An 18,038-nucleotide genomic window follows, 5' to 3' on the forward strand; every position below is an offset into this window, starting at 1 on the left:
AAAGAAATGAAAAATAGGATATTTATGAAGTGTTTTAAATTTTTCAAATATTTTTTTATTCAAACCCATTAGAATATTTTCATAAAAATTTCCCTCTTTTCTTTGATATACTTTTTCCATTTTTTGATACATACGTTTTTATTTGCTTCATAACCCTTTTTTGTTTTTAAGATTTTACTTTATTTATCTTTTTTTCTTAAGGCAGACGAATAAAATCTTCATTTGAATTTCGATATGCACGATTTTTCAAATATATATTTCAAGCTATTATGATAAATGACTGAATACGTCAGAAGTGAACTTTACATACATTTATCGCGATGTATAAATTGTGCTGTATCCTTAATAATGTGAAAATGATTTTTTGTTAAAGGACCTTTGAAACAAAATTTTTTTATAAATTTGAATAATGAGCATCAATAAATATTGTGCAAAAAACCTATTAAGACGAACTTATTAAAACTAAAATGATCAAACTTATTTATCAAACCTGTTACAGGAAATTATAAAACTTAGTTGTTAAGAAAACTGGATTGTCCCTTATGGAAGAAGAAAGTTCAGAAGTGTCGAATAATATGATGAACCACGAATTTCCAGTACTCTTTTCTGATTTCTTTGTATGGAATGAATTAGAACCATGTTGGAAGTGGTGAAAGTCTTCTTAATATTTTAAATAATTACCATTTTTATATAACAAAAAACTCCTTCCCCTGTTAAGACGCTCGGTACAGTGGATATTATAATTTTTAATGTCAAATGCTGCCATTTTATATATTTCGAAAAATGCCTGTTCTTGAATCGATAACTGATAAGAGATATCATATTCAGGGTCCGATCAAGACAAATTCAGGCCCAAGGCCCACAAAATTTTCCGGGCCCCTAACAAAATAGTTTGAAATTAAATTTCTGAAGAGCAGTCCCAACAATAAAAAAAATCTATTGAACTGCCTGATTCAAGAGAAAAATTCTAAAAATTTTTGAAAGCAGACAATTGAAGATTAATTTTTTACGATAAAATTTGCGCATCTGAATATTAAAGCAAAATATTAAATGTTGTGTGAAAATAAAAGTAGTTTGGTGACCACAAACAAGTGAAATCAGTGATTTTTGCTGAAAGTCACTGATTAGCTGAATTATTTTAAAGATTGTAGTCTTCCATCTACAGCTTTACATGTTTGTTAAGAATTAACTTTTAGTTCTTGTTGAAACTAATCATTTATAAGAGATTTTGCGAATATACATTCTTGTTGAATTTGCTTAAGCCGTTGGAGTAAAAATTGCACCAATTAAAATTCAGCCGTACTTTCGAATTTGATCAGTTCAATGTTTACATGAGTTTGGTTTGTCACAATATAAAGAAATTTTGAAATTAAACAATGACTTTTTTGGGAAAAACTGTTTTTTTTCTTCAGTATTTAAAAAAAAGTAGTTCTGTGGACTTTTTACTAGTTTTTGAGGCCCCCCAGAAGTGTGGGCCCAAGGCAATAATCAGGCCCTATTGGGCCTAGGCAATAATCAAGCCCTGCATATTTCTCATTTGCAGTAGGTTTGGTTGTTTTAAGTTTTATTGAATACTTATATGTCAATAGGAAACTATTAATAAGCAACCCATAACGTATAATATTCTTATTCCAAATTTATCGATAATGCAAAATTATAATTTTTTATTGGGAAATGATGTTATTTATTTTAAGAATCCTTGAATTGAATAGATAACCATTGAAAAATAACACACCGTTTCAATGCAATAAATTTAAAAAAAATTGAAAATTTTAAGGAACACAATATCAATAAGAAATTATAATTTTTTTCATCAATGCCTTGTCCGGGATTTGAATCCGTGAACTTTCTGTCATAAGTTCTGCTTCCTTATTTGTTTTTTTAGGCACGATATTGCATGAGAATAAAACTGAATAAAGACAACACAGTTCGGCAAAAAAACAAACAAAAACATTTTGGCCAAATGAAGATTATAAAAGGTAGAATATCTTTAATTCCTGAATTTGCTATTTCCAGATTGTTCGAGTACAGTACAAGTAGTGAATTCTTTTCCAATAATAAAATATTTTTCCCACGCCCACGCAGATTTTAAGTATCAGAAGGGCATATTTGTTGACCACTTTTAAAGAGGCACCAAATTATATGAATAAACGATGTCCCACAGTGTGAAGGACACATTGTACAGAAAACAAGAAGGAAGGAACTTCAATGCCTTGTCCTAGATTCAAACCCGTGACCTTTCTGTCATAAGCTCAGCTTCCTGGCCACCATTCAAGCCGATCGGCAGCAATTCTAAAATGACAACTCTTTTAATTTCTGACTAAAATGAGTGTGGTAACACTATAAATTTTTAAGTGGTTTGTAAGTGGTTAAATTTTTAAGTCGTTTGCAAGTGGTTAAATTTTTAAGTGGTTTGTAAGTAGGTAAATTTTTAAGTGGTTTGTAAGTAGGTAAATTTTTAAGTGGTTCGTAAGTGGCTAAATTTTTAAGTCTTTTGTAAGAGGTTAAAATTTTAAGTGGTTTGTAAGTGGTTAACTTTCTAAGTGGTTTGCAAGTGGTTTAATTTTTAAGTGGTAAGGTTCAAAATTTTAATTTTGAAATTCACGAGAGTTCATAATAAATAAAAATTCAATAAATATTTAAATTTTTTGATCATTTTTATTGGTTTGTAGACATTATTTACTAGTTAAAATTTAATAAGTTGAAAGTTAACAGAATAAATCTTTTTCGAAACCTAAAAACTGAGACCTAAAAACTACTTATTTATCACGACATAAATAAATATAAATGCACACCTATTTCTTTTTATCAAAATACTCCATACAAATCCAAATCGAAAAAAAATTTGCCATTCTTTTGAAACAGGAGAAACTTAGTTACAGACAAGTACCCGAAAACAAATGACAGGTTTTCGAAACCTTCTTAAGACAGGTTATTGCGTTAAGAGTGAATATTTGTTTTTTTAGACAGGATATTGCAGAGAATAAAACCGAATAAAAGCCACACAGTTTGGCAAAAAAAAAAGAAAAACAATTTGGCGAAATAAAGCTTAGAAAAGGTAGAATACCTTTAGTTCCAGAATTTGCTATTTGCAGATTGTTTGAGTACAGCACAAATAGTGAATTCTTTTCTTGCACTGAATAGAAAAAGAGTTTCAGAGAAAGAGAGAAAAAAAAAGAACAATTTCTTTGCCCTGGGGTTGTTTGTTTTTCCGGAATCGAACACATATCATTTGAACAGGAAATAGAAGTGCATTTCTGGGTTTTACTATAAATTTTGTTTCTTTTTTTCCCCTTTTTCATACTTATTTCATGTTTCTTTGATGCTCCGAAAAATGGTCGGTGATTTTTAGTATTTAGACAAATGATCTGCTTTATTTCATTTATAGTGGGAATTCTTCTGAAAAATATTGGACTAATATCTAGTTTTTATCCAAATCTTTTTTTACGACCAGTCATGATCGTTTAAATTTATTTATCTCAAAATACTTTATCAATGCAGTTTAATAAGTCTAAAGCGTATAGTAGTTTTTCTTTATTAAGGAACATTTATTTAGTCTCATATTAAATTTTTGTTAAACGAGTGTTAAAATAGTTTTTTCAATTCATAAATTATAAAACAAATAGGGGAGTGCCGGGTACCCCCGCCCAGCGGGTACCCCCCCCCACTGTCAATTTCTTATGTATAGAATATTTTTTCAAGCCAATGGGCCATTGGACATTAATTGTTGTAGGGTAAACTAACCAGTGGAGGAACACTTAAGCTTCGCTTGCCTTTTAAAAAATCATATTAATTTCAAAATTCGTAATTTCAGTTAAATGACAGTGTCAACATATTTGTTACTAATTGCAAATTATGCAAAAAAATTGTAGAGAACTTACATAGTATTGTTTTGAAGTTTTGGAGGTTCAAATAACAAGTAGTAAGAAGACCCAGTGAAGGAACAGCTCTTACCAGTGAAGGAACACAAAATTGCCCAGTAAAGGAACACTTAATTTTGGTTATTTTTTAATGCTCTTTATGAATTCTTTAGCCATACAAATATATAAAAACAAGACTGTTTGTGAAATTATAACATACAAGTACTTGTAAAATGCTAACTTTTTTCTGTAATCATGAACTAGAAATTTAAGTGATGTTAAATACAAAAAAAAAAAAAAAAATCATTCTTTCTTATAATTTGACAGTCAAATCTAAATCATTGTGTCATCCGATGCTGTTTATTATCAATATTATTTTATCACCTTTTGTTTCCTCTTATTTCTTGAAGCTTTTTGTCTTTTTTAAGTATTTTTTCTTTCTTTTTCTTTTCCATGTTCTCTTGTTTTAACTTTTTGTAGATCTTTCAGCCTCTTGAAATTTTTGTCATTTCTCTGAAGTTAGGTAATTTATTCGTTTTCCTTCTTATTTGACCTTTCTTTTCATCATCAATATTTGGCCAATATGAATGGTTCTTCCAAACTTCTTCTGATTTTTCAGCAACATTTCTAGAATGCCTTTCTCGAAAATAGACGGGGGAAAGGTGTCTTGAAGTTTGAGGCAAATCCATCTCTTGTTGACTTATATCTAGAGGATCTTTAGAAGTACTGATTTTACTTATAGAATCATTTCTTTTTTCAACTAAGAGAGGATCAGCATGAGGACACATTTCAAATTCGATATCTAAGATGCATTCATTATCATTACTAGCTTCAGTTCCTAAGTTTGACTTAACCAAGTGGTCTTCTTTTAATTCGTACTTCTTCCATATTGAAAAAAGTACAGACTCTTGGATATTTTCGATATTAGACTCTTCAGTCAATGCTGCGTTAAAAATTTACATGAGTTAAAATTAAAACATATCTTGAGGGATTTTCCTCTCAAGCTTCTGAAGAAATTGAGTATCGTTTCTGCTTAACTCGGTTTTTTGTTGAGGAGCTTGCTTCTAAATTCTAACATTGTAAAGTAGTTTTTATAAATTATATAACCACGTTGCTATCCTATAATGATAGCTTATTAGGAGTTCTTGGTGCAAAAGCCAGCGAAAAAATGTTCAAATTTTTATGATTATATTTAATTAGTTTTCGATTTGTAAACATAGTTTATTAAGTTGCCTAACATTTGATGTAACTACGCACCCCATTAATAAATATAAATTATAATTTTTTCATAAATTAAGCTATTAAATTAACATTTTAAACTGAAATTATTTCAGGAATTATTCATACAATTTTTAACAAAATTTCGGTTGTCCTCTATATAGCAGAATTACTTCTCCTAGAGTCATGTAAAATCATATTTCACACATTACTGTTCATTCACTGGAAGTATTCCCAGTGAAAGAACATGCCTGTTTCTTCAGTGGTTAGAAGCTGTTCTTTGTCTTTGAAACAGAATTTTGATGTATAATATGACTAAAAGTACAAGAAAATTAAAAAATTTGTTTTTTATTTTCATTAACTGGGAAATGAACCCTGTAAAGAAACATTTGTTCCTTCACTGGTTTTTCATCGTTTGGTGATCCAGTGAAGGAACATGCCTGTTCCTTCACTGGTTAGAAGCCGTTCTCTGTCTTTTAAACAGAATTTTGATGTATAATATGACTAAAAGTACAAGAAAATTAAAAAATTTCTTTTATTTTCATTAACTGGGAGAAAAACCCAGTAAAGGAACACTTGTTCCTTCACTGGTTTTTCATCGTTTGGTGATCCAGTGAATAAACACCCCCTTATCTCAGTATTTGATTATGCTATGATGCTTTAAAAAAAATAAAACGTAACTTCAATAACTATATTTTGAATCCTCTTTTTCACAGTGAGAAAAATGAGACTACTACATGCAATTAATTCCACTTCAAACATATAAATACAAACAATCACTTTATAATTTTTTCTACGAAACAAGGTGTTGCAGAGATAATAACAGATTCAAAATTTTTTCCAGAGATGTCTATTTGACCAGGTAATCCAAAATATTGCTAGATGACTTCCTATTGTTTGTCAGTAAGCTACTGTTACCAATCAATCTAAAAAAAAACACTTTCAAATTCTTATTTTTAACAATATATATGAAATGTCCCTTCACTGGGTAGTGTTCCTTCACCGGTTGGTTTACCCTATTAAAGAAATATTATTTTCAAAGTTTCAAGTATTTATGCAGCTGGTAACATGGTAAGCAATAATTTTGAAAATATGATGAATACAGTAGTCATGAAATTAAGAAAAATTGGTTGAATGTTTCGATTAAACTTCATTTTAATACTAAAAAAATAATTTTTTCTGCTCACGCTGCATTAAAGTATGTAGTCTTAACTTTAATTTGCACAAAGAAAGAAGTTTATATGTGAAAATTTTTTCGAGTACTTACAAATTTACAAAAAAAAATTGGATTTCGGGTTGCCCCACTCACATGAATGTCGGGTATCACCGCCCAATTTTATTTCGTCGATAAATGTACGGTTGCAAAGATTATTATTTTATTGCTTCAAATTTGAATGTTATATGCATTTTTAACAACAAATATTGTTGTTATTAAATGATAGAATTCACTAAAAGTATATAAATATGTAATAAATGAAATAATTTTGTTATAAAAATGATAAATGAGGTTTATCTATTGTCAATACATTGGTCACTTTCATTTGCACCTGAAAAAACAGTCAAAAAACATAATTTTTGTAACTGGACGGGGCTACCCGACACATCTTGAAAAGAGCTAAAAAACATGTTTTTTTGAATTTCTATTTTTTTAAAGTTAAACTATTCTTTTTTTGGTTTATTCTTTTTGCATTATTTAATTAGATGATAAAACAATAGAAACATACAAAAATATTGATTATGACTCAATATTATACAGAAATATAAGCAATACTCCTTAAGTGGGTGGGGCTATCCGACTCTCCCCTAATAGGTAAATGCATAAGTATATAATACCAGAACAGATCTAAGCACCATATCTAAAATTGCTACTAATTGAAATAAGAAAAAACTGTGGACTAAAAAGCAAAAATCAGTGCAGAAAATGTATTTATTAGTTATGGGAAACCGTATAAAGTCGCCATAATATTATTAACACTATTGACGCTTAAATTTGGTAATAGGCATTACTGGTATGATAGTAATTGATGCTGTTTTAAGAGGGAAACAAATATAACACTCTTATGTAGGTACAAAATATTTTATGAGTAGATTTGATGCCGACTACCAATACTGTAAATTTTTATGGTATCTCAAAGATTTATGCACGGGAGAAAGTAACTTAATTGAGGTAAATTTTAAACATCATGAGTTGCCTCGAGCAGCAGAATTCTACCAGAGGATACTAAATACAGTTAATCTATATTTTGCTGGGATGAACTACTAAATTCGTGTTTGTCTTGATCTAATAACGTAAAGCCACCAGTAAGAGCGACAAACAATAATAAATAAAAAACAAAGAGTTGAATCATTATGGCTTTATTATTTTTGAAGCAATTTGTTTTGTAGTTTTGTGCACGATTTTGCTGTGTTATTCAGTACTGATTTATTGATTATTATTTCTTTACGCTGCACGAAGAACGGGGTAAAAAATAAAAAATAAAATAAAGCTAGTAAATAAAATTAAAAAAAATAACATATAATAATCACCAGATTTACATTCATTTACATAATCTTAACATTTATAATGAAATTTTTTAATTTATAAGAAGAAGGAAAGAAATTTAAATTTCAACTGTTGTCTGACATAAGGTAATCGTTAAATATTGCTAAGAAGTAAGATGCATTTAATACTTCTTATTGAGTCACATATTCCAAATAGTTAACTTGTATTTTAATACAGTTGATTATTTTTTAAGTAATCATGCATTTCATTACGATTAATCCATTAACAAAATTTTCTTGCACATAAGTATTATAAATATGTACCTTATATACAAAATTAACCCTTTTTTTAAAAAAAAGTATCGAAAAACGGTGAATATGAGGAACAACAAAAGGGATTAGTAGGAGAAGTTTCCTAATAAAAAAGACAATACTAAGTACATAACAATCAGAAAGCTTCCTTGAAAAAATTGCCCATACTAGCCTCCGCATGTATATGGATAGATAAGTAACACAATTATTTATTCCTAATGTAGTAATGGAATGCCGTACCTTTCTCATTTATACATTCCTCACGCCAATAAAAGTCTTCAATTATTTCAAAAAAATACCTCTGAATAAAAAAAATAAATAAAATATCAGTGAGTTTTATTAAAATATACAAAATAATTGTTTAAATTTTTCTAAAACCTGTAAACATAATTATTTTCACATTTTGTTAAAAATAGTTAACTAAAAGTCTATCTTTCGTCACACAGAATTTAAGATTTTAACGTTCTAACTAATTAATTAAAATTGTAATTTTTTTTTTAGATATAGATCTTTAAACATTCCTGAATAATAAGAGGATGTTAGAAAAGTAGCTAAAAATATTTTTATTCTTCGCTCAAACTTCCACTTAATTGTATTGTTTATTTATAACAATATATTTTTCTTTTATCCACATTGACAAGAACATCTGTAAATCATTAAACTTAGGGAAAAAAAACAATAACCGGCTTTAAAAACTTGTTCATTCTTTTCTGATAACAAAGGAAAGGTTTTAGTAGATCAAAGAGAGGATAGAATTATTTGTTTAACAATTTCGTGAATGAAAAATGATGTCATTTACCAAATCGCGGAATGACGTGCGTAGTAAAATTTACTGCCGGAAGTTGTAAGATGAAATACAATTCTTTCTTGACAGGATGAGACTACCACGGGAAAATGTTTAAACCATTAGGTGTGAAAAATTTCTGAAGTTTATTGATCTTATTAATCATAATATTTTCTGTTACCATAAAATAAGACATACACTGGTAGTCACTCTTATATTCTTATTCCACTCTGTAGCCTTACGGGATGCATGATGTTCCTAAAAAAATTTCCCAGATTACAATATTTTCTTGACAGGATGATACTACTACGGGAAAATGTTTAAACCATTAGGTTTGAAATATTTCTAAAATGCATTGATCTTATTAACCATATTTTCTGTTACCATAAAATAAGACATACACTGGTAGTCACACTTATATTTTTATTTCTCCCTTTAGCTTTTATAATATACAGGATTCTCCTAAAACATTTCCCAGATTCAGTGGCATATTTTAACTGTTTCATTAAAGCAGTGTTCTTCAACCTTTTTATCACCCCGCACCGGTCAACGTTTGGCCATTTTATTATGGGCTGCTGAATAGGAGAAGACGTTAATTGTTTATAGATTACTTTGATTTGCTAATTTTAATTTAATTGTATTTAAACAAGATTTCAAAATAAAATACAGTTACATGAGCTGTATTCGTGTGGCTCTCTGTGATGTCTCTTAGCTCTCAGTTAACCTCCCGTTCATGGAAAGTCGTACAAATTCGTGAGAAATATAGAAATAGAAAAGTAGAAATATTTAAATGTAGAAATAATTATAAAAAGGGAAATAGTTAAAGTTTCTTTGGGCTGCCCTGTGCCGGTCCGCGGGTTAAAGACCACAGGTTTAGTGAACGAATAATACATAAAATAAAAGTTAAACCAACCCAGTTTTTCTAACATATGTTCAATAGGTACACCATCATTTATACGGCTCATTTCATTAGATATACGTCACAGTTCAACTTTAAGCCCAATTCTTTCTACAGTTTTTTGTCCATTCTTATTTTTTTCGCAAAATTGTGAATCCTGATCATAAGACGTTTTTGGTCTGGAAATCGCCATTAATGAATATGTAAATTCAATTTAATTTTTAGTTTCGTTTAGAGTTCAATTGTGAGACACCATCAGCTAAAATATCATTTTACGGTATCCCATTATTCCGACTTTTTTGTCAAAATATTATTTTGTCAATTATGGCAAAAAACAGAGTGTTTCTTAAGAAAAATTAATCTCTCAGATATTTTTTGACAAAAGACTTTTTTATGTTAATATTAAATGATACTCTTCTACTCTTCTCTGCACGCTTCACCCTTTTTTGATGGAAATTGAGGGATTTGAGGAGATTTGAACACAAGCAAGTGAGGCACTGTTTTCGATTGTTTTCACGCTGAATTACATAAGCTTAATCCAAGAAAAAACTCCATTATTTTGAAATTATAGAATTTTTTTGTACAAAAAGTACAAATTTGTACTTGTACCTTATTACAAATTTGTATTGTTATGTAAACAAGTGAGATACAGTTTCCAATGTTTTTTTTTACAGTTAATAGAATGAAACTCGAGTCAATAGAACGAATAGTTTAAAAGTTGCAATTGTTTTTATACATAAAAATTACTACTTATGAAAATAAATTAAACTGAATAAATGGTTTTAATGTCATACTTTAAGGTATCATGATAAAAATTATCAAATTTTACCCCATTTACCAAATTTTTATCTCAGATTATCTTATTGTTAGTTTTACTAAAATCGTTATCAAAACGTTTGGTTAAAATTACTGAGATTTATGGTGTTTTCAATCAGTCAGAAACACGGTAAATTTTCTCTTATTCTGTTTTTTTACCATTCTTTTTTCACAGTGAAGTGGTAATATATTTTATGCCATATCTGCGAATAGCGTAATCAGAGACGGAAAGTTGTCATAATTGACATAACTAGTTTTAAAGCATATATTATCAGTTAATACATTTTACGAGAAGAAAGAGAAGATTTTTAATTCAGGGAAACAAGAAATTTGTACAAAAATAGCAGTATTTTTTAGTGGTGATGAACAATGTAGGTTAACTGATATATAAATAATTAAAATATTTACTATGCATTTTTATTTCAGGAACGAAAAGTTTTTAACACAATTTAGTTAAGCAAATTTATAGGATATAAAATTATTAAGCTATGAGTAATTATAGAGGTATGCAAAAATTTAATTTACATGATCTATAGAAATTTTTTTTATTATTTTATTTATTTTTTTATTTTGCGTAAGGGGGGCAAGGTGTCTCTGCTAATTAGGTGACTTTATTGGAGATAGTTGCCATAAAATACTTTACGTTGTTTGGGGGAAATATACTTCTGAGACGTAACAATCTCTTAGCAACAATAGGGAAGAATCAATCCCCATTTATCGAGTAAAATAGAGGAATTTGATAAACTTTACTATGAACAAATAATTGTCTGACAAAATTTATTTTAATAAAAATTATAATTTTCTCTTATTGTATTATTCTTGTAGCTAAAATGAAAAAAGATACTTCTGTTTTACTTGAAAAATCTTCGTAATTGTCAGATAAGAAGAACACTATACTATAGCGCGTAAAATATCTTAAACCAGCATAAAAACATGAAACATTATCTTTTTATTTCATTAATCGTCATAAGTTATTAATTCCAATATGTTAATTAAAGTTAATTTCATTTAACAAAATTTTAAAATCCACATTCCGAGTGATGGTTTAAAAATATCAGATGGATAATATTGAAAATAAGGTCAACAAAATCATCGATAATTAATTATTAATGCTGATTCTTTACTTAGTGATCCAAAAATAGTTTCAGACAGAAAATAAATCTTTCATTCTTGTTATTAACAATGAATTTTTTATGTTTTTAAAGCATACTTAAAGACACTAAAAAAATAAAAAATAAATAAATCATCAGAAGTGAGGAAGTGCTGTAAAAATAGAATCAGAGCTCACGTACCTCTTCAAAAACACTGTCTCCATCTTCCCTATCGCTACTTTCATCCATTGTTAATTTTATATCCAGTCACTTAACAACTCAACACAATCTCAAGAAAAGTCATAAAAATGCGCTTAGTCGGTTGTCACCGAATCTAACTTTAACTACCTACCATCGCCAAGTTCTTAACTTAGCCGGTCTTACCACTATTACTCACGTATGGCGTTGGCGAAACAGAAACTAAATAATAACACAGACTTGGCTCAATTGAGGTATTCAAGGATGTAAATGTTTTTATTTTTTTTCCTATCAGAATCCTGTCCGTTTTTATTACACCCTTCTCTTTTTTGTGCGTGAGTCAATGGGCTACGTTTCTTTTCTTTTAAAAATTGCGGGGGTGATTCCAAGTATAACGGAATATTCTTTAAAAAGATGTCGTAATTTTGTTACTTGTGGTTTCTTTTTGCTTAAAATTAAGAAAACAGAAAGGAATTTTTATTGAGATAAGAGTATGAAAACGATAATGATATGTAAAAAAATTCTTTTAATTGTAAAATCTCTCTCCCTTTTTATTTATATATATATATATATATATGCAGGGTGTCTCAGTTAAGCGTTTCAGAACTTCTAAGAGGGGTAGGGGGCATCCCTACGACTCGAAATCATACAGCAATGTGAGGTCGGAAATGCTTTCCTGAAGCGGTGACGTACACATAAGCATCATAAAGAAAAGAGACCGTAAGTGAAAAATCGCTATAATAATACATTGAAAAAGTTATATGGTACATGGGTCAAAGTAAGTGTTCGAAGTTTCTGCCTCTGGCTACAACGTACACCTCACATCTCCGGCGCATGGACATTCGAACATTCTGCAATACTCCAGGCATTTTTTCGCAGGCTGCTACTGCGATTCTTGCAACCAGTATTATCAAGAGGAGTGTCATAAACTAGTGTTTTCATATGACTCCAGAAACCAAGACATGATAGATCGGGTGACCGAGGAGGCCATGTAATTTTTTCAATGTATTATTATATTTTCAATGTATTTTTCACTTACGGTCTCTTTTCTTTATTGTGCTTCTGTGTACGTCACCGCTTCAGGAAAGCACTTCCGACCGCACATTGCTGTATGATTTCGAGTCGTAGGGATGCCCCCTACCCCTCTTAGAAGTTCTGAAACGCTTAACTGAGACACCCTGTATATATATATATATATATATATATATATATATATATATATATATATATATATATATATATATATATATATATATATATATATATATATATATATATATATATATATATATATATATATATATATATATATATATATATATATATATATATATATATATATATATATATATATATATATATATATATATATATATATATATATATATCTGACTTTTTTCGATGTACTTTTTCTTAGCATCTAAACAGGATATTGCTTAATCTTTTTTTCCTCAAAATATTTACATTTACATTACACTGTGATAACTCTTAATACAAATCTTTGGTAGAAATTTTTTTAAAAACATTATGGACGGAGAACCTTTAATTTTTTTAAAGAAGTTTCATTGAAACGTGTTCATTAATCAAAACGTGTTCCTGTTAAAGCTAAAACATTATCCCATAACTGATATAATTTCAAACATCCCAATAAGTAGATTCCTATGAAAGGTACATCGAAAAAGGTCAGTTTTCGCATTATTGATATTTGCCTTATCGACTTCTCCTAGACAGTTGAAGGCATATGGAGTTAAATTTTCATCATTGTATCGGGTAAAATTGCCCAAAAAGTGACACTGATTTCAATTGAATAGAATGAAACGGAAAAGTAGTTTATTTTTATTAAATAATGTTAATATACGTTTAAACGAATAAAAAAAAATTACTTTTTAATAAAAACATTCACACATTATAAGAAGTCATGAGAGTTCCTTATTTTTTATGTATAATGAACCCATAATTAGTAAAAAATAAGATGAAAAAATTAGTTGGCATTTCTGTTAGGATGGTTTGAATAACGAAACTTTTATTTTTGTTTAACTTCCCAAGATAAGAAAATATCTACTTGACAATGAGGTGAAGTTTAAGAAAATTTATAAGGAAAGAATCTCAATCAAGAAAAACTGAGAAAACACGACGAACTGCTTTAGCTAATTTAAATTAAATTATTAAAAATAACTTTATTTTAGAAACTAAACAACTTCTGTGTTTTTTATCTGTGCAGAAGAGTATCAGTTGTACTTAATAGTTAATACATTAAGGAAATAGAAAATCATTTTCAATCCACTAATGAATTTTTACACAAAATAAGTTTTAAATTAGAAAAATATGAATTTTTAAAAAAAATCGATCTAAGTTATACACATATATTTTCTCCCACACAGTTTCGAAAAATTTATTTTAAAAATATTTGCTTGTATTATTAATAAAGTATTCACTCAAACTTCATTCACTTAAAAATTTCTACAATGAAATTTAAACTGATTTAATCTGATTAAACTGATTAAACTGATTTTGACTAATCGAGACAAAAATGAAAAAAAATAAATAAATAATTATCTCTAAAAATGTAAGCAAATAAAGTAAAAGTGAAGAAAATTGTTGAAAACGAACGGCTGTATTCTGCTAAGGAAACTAGATTTTTTTCTTAAAATTTTAAAATTATTAACAAAGAATGTTAACAGATGACGTAGTGAATTAATTATAAATTGAAGTTGTCGATCAATAATTATTATCAATTAATAGATTAATTAAATATTATAACTAAACATTGAAAAAAAGCTGTTATTAGCAATAGTACGGTGTTTTTTGAGGGTAAAACTAACAGTTGTCTATATTTATTTAAATTAAAATGGTCTGACTTGAAACAGAAAATACCATTAAACAGCGCCATCGGTTGACTACTTTTGTAACTAATTTTGAAAAGTGAGAACAAGGAGAAAGCTGCAAGTTTGTTTTCTAAACTGCATACAGCAAACCGAAATTCTTTATGTCCTTCCGTTTTTCTTTAACAGGACATTAAGAAGAAACGGTTTATTATTATTAAAATAATTAAACAAATTAATTTGTTCTCAGTAAAATAATTTCATTATGAGAGATAAATTTCTACGTCGTTTTACAAAAACAATTACGTTTTTTTGGACACATTTTATGCTCACAATACTTAAGAAATAGAATCAGGATGGGAGTACAACTTTCATAGATCTCAAAGTAAATCATCCGTCAAGTTTTCTTTAAAATGATCATGTTTCGGCAATATAAATGATTAATGGCTTTGCTTCGGTAACTGAAATATTTCTTTCATAACAACGATTTTTCAAGAAGATTGATGAAAAATAACTTGGATTCCTTTCCAAACATAATCATTTTCTACACGTAGTAGAATTTAGAACCAATATATTTCATAAATTTAATTCTGAAAACTTTTTATTAATTTTTTTAATCGTTATTGTGCTCTAAAGTTGATAGAGTATCGTATAATATATATTGTGATTTTTACTTTATATTTTAATTTATACAGTGTGTATCATTCATATCTATATCAATCTATCTATCTATCTATCCCTCTATATATTATATATATATATATATATATATATATATATATATATATATATATATATATATATATATATATATATATATATATATATATATATATATATATATATATATATATATATATATATATATATTTATATATATATATATATATATATATATATATATATATACATATATATATATATATATATATATATATATATATATATATATATATATATATATATATATATATATATATATATATATATATATATATATATATATATATATATATATATATATATATATATATATATATAAGTTCAAAATGAAGAATAAAACAAAGAAAAATTATAGACAAATGAAAAAAAGGGGGTGGGAAATAATAAGTAAAAAGAAAAAAAAAACAACAAACAATATTTTATTTAAAAAAAAAAAAAAAAAAAAAAAGTGAAATGTTAATTAAAAAACCGGAAAAAAAGCAGGAAAAAAAAAAGATATAATCTTTTCTTCAGCCCACACGATTATATCCGCAAAACAGAGTGCTTTCTGATATTGTATCAATAAAGCCAAAGCAAAATATATTAATACAATAGTGTGAGGAGCACTCAAAAATTTTTTTTTTATAAAATAACTACATAAAAATAGATCATAAAAAGTAAATATAACATGTAAAAACAGATAATAAAATAAAATAAAAAGAAAAAATAAAATAAAAATAAAAAACATTAAAAAGGGGGGACTATAAAGCGAGTAGCAAAATCATAACAACTTACATGGACAGTTATTTTTCAAGAATGATTTAAAAATGTTTTCGCAGAAAGATTGCCAGATTACAAAATATGAAAACAAAAGATGAAAACAAAAGCGCAAATTGAGTGTAACAAAAGGGTTCTAAAGTGTCGTTCTTACTGCACTGCTGAAGTGATTTGTTATTCTGAGTTTTGATTTGTTAGTTACCAAGGATGGGCCCGAAATGGATGTGCACAAGGTAATATTATACTGGATAATTTTAAAAATTGATCATAAATAGTTTTAGAAGATAGATGTTTATTTAAGAAAAAATACAAAATAGAAAAGAGAAACATAAATTGCCTGCTTTGCAAATAATTTTAGCTGCGGATTTGCACGATATGGATTAGTACATAGAAAAATTATTTAAATTATCAAAGAAAAAATTTTAATAGATAATTTTTAACACGGATTTGCCCGAAATGGATTTGCACATGGAAAAATTAACAAAGAAAAAATTTTAGCAGATAATTTTAACCATGGATTTGCACATGGAAAAACTGTATAGATTAACAAGGGAAATTATTTAGCAAAGGAATTTTTAGTAAATAATTCTAACCACGGATTTGCCCGAAATGGTATATATATATATATATATATATATATATATATATATATATATATATATATATATATATATATATATATATATATATATATATATATATATACTAAATATATACATATCATATATATACACTACCCTGTAATAAAGGAATAGACTTTTTTTTATTTCTCAAGAAATACTTGGAAGATTATTTTGTTACTTTAATGTAATTAGTTCATACAATTTTTTATACCTGGCATAAGGTTTAAAACTTTATCTAGTTTTTTTTTCAAATTTCAGAGCAATAATATTGTAATTATTTTTTTAATTGCTTAAACAATCTTGTTTAATTTTATTGAATATTTTAAAGTTATAGGAAAAATACATCAGACATTTTTAAAAAAAAAATGTCCATATTTCCATAAATATACAAGCAAGGCTTGTGAAATTTTATGCAGTTGTTGCAAATAACAACCAAAGTAATCGATGATAGTTATAAGTTTCTTGATGATGCATTCGATGATTTTTAATAATAAAAACTTTTAATAGTAGTAGCCTTCCCACTATTAGAATTTTCATTCTAAAATTGCATCTAAATATCTGGCAGCAGTCTACCCATACTATAAACCGAAACTTTTACAGTAAAGAACATTTTTAAATTTTGTTGTTTTGAAGCAGTTTATAACTAGTATGCTGAAAAAAAACTTGAATCTAGAACTATGCGTGTTTTTAACCATTTACAAATAGCTTGGTTTCAAAACCGTAAAAAAGAAATTTAAGTAGGTAAAGGACATTTGAGTTAAATTGTGGTTGAGTTGTGTTTTATTATATTAATTGTAGAATTTGGTTTAAGTAGTTTATTTGGTTGTTTCACCTATCTTAAGAGATGTGAAGTACTCGATTTCTTTGTGCTAAGCAGCTTTATGGTGCTGCCATCTATGAGCGGATGAAAATATTCTTATAGTCTAGGGTCACAAATTAGGGAGTACAGGGCACTTTTTATGTTTCTGAACGAAATGGAGGAAATATTGCAGTGTCAATGATGAGACTCAAACCCTGTTCTGTTGGTCATGAGATTTATAGATAAGCCTTATGTTATAACATGTACTCAGCTTCAAGAATCTAAGTAGATTCATTAGGCAGGATTTGTTCGTGCGATGAAATTCTGGTTTTTTAACCGTATTAGGAGAAAGCAGATAATATACTGTTCTTTTCAGAGTTAACAGTTTGAATACCATCTTATTAGTGGTTATTTGAATGTTGTGATCGAATATGATAAAATAACTATTAAGTAGATTTTTATTTAAATATATTCTCCGAGATATTTCTAACGGTGCACGTGCTCGGTATAGAACCGTAATCGGAATTTCTCTGTAATAATTTTCTTGTAAAAAACATTGGTCCGTTTTGTGTAGCTATATATTAGGTGGTCCGGAAATTAACGTCGTTTCGAAGCATTTGATATTTGTTTTCAAGATTTAATTTTTATTTAATAATG

At 27.6% G+C, this 18,038-nt stretch overlaps 1 protein-coding gene across 2 annotated transcripts in view; it reads right to left on the reverse strand.

The window, feature by feature from the left end:
- unc-13-4A (BAI1 associated protein 3) overlaps positions 1 to 11,830 on the reverse strand; it is a 105,447-nt gene extending 93,617 nt beyond the window's left edge. For both annotated transcript variants that reach the window (XM_087164041.1, XM_087164040.1), the window contains exon 1: positions 11,662 to 11,830. In XM_087164041.1, the coding sequence (XP_087020167.1) occupies positions 11,662 to 11,709 (48 nt within the window). In that variant the 5' untranslated portion in view covers positions 11,710 to 11,830. The remainder of the gene's footprint in view (positions 1 to 11,661) is intronic.
- Between the last annotated feature and the right edge of the window lie 6,208 nt (positions 11,831 to 18,038).

The sequence above is a fragment of the Parasteatoda tepidariorum genome, chromosome 5 (genome assembly GCF_982258835.1).
Source record: "Parasteatoda tepidariorum strain Cologne lab strain chromosome 5, Ptep-v5.0, whole genome shotgun sequence".
In the NCBI taxonomy this organism is placed as follows: Eukaryota; Metazoa; Arthropoda; class Arachnida; order Araneae; family Theridiidae; genus Parasteatoda; species Parasteatoda tepidariorum.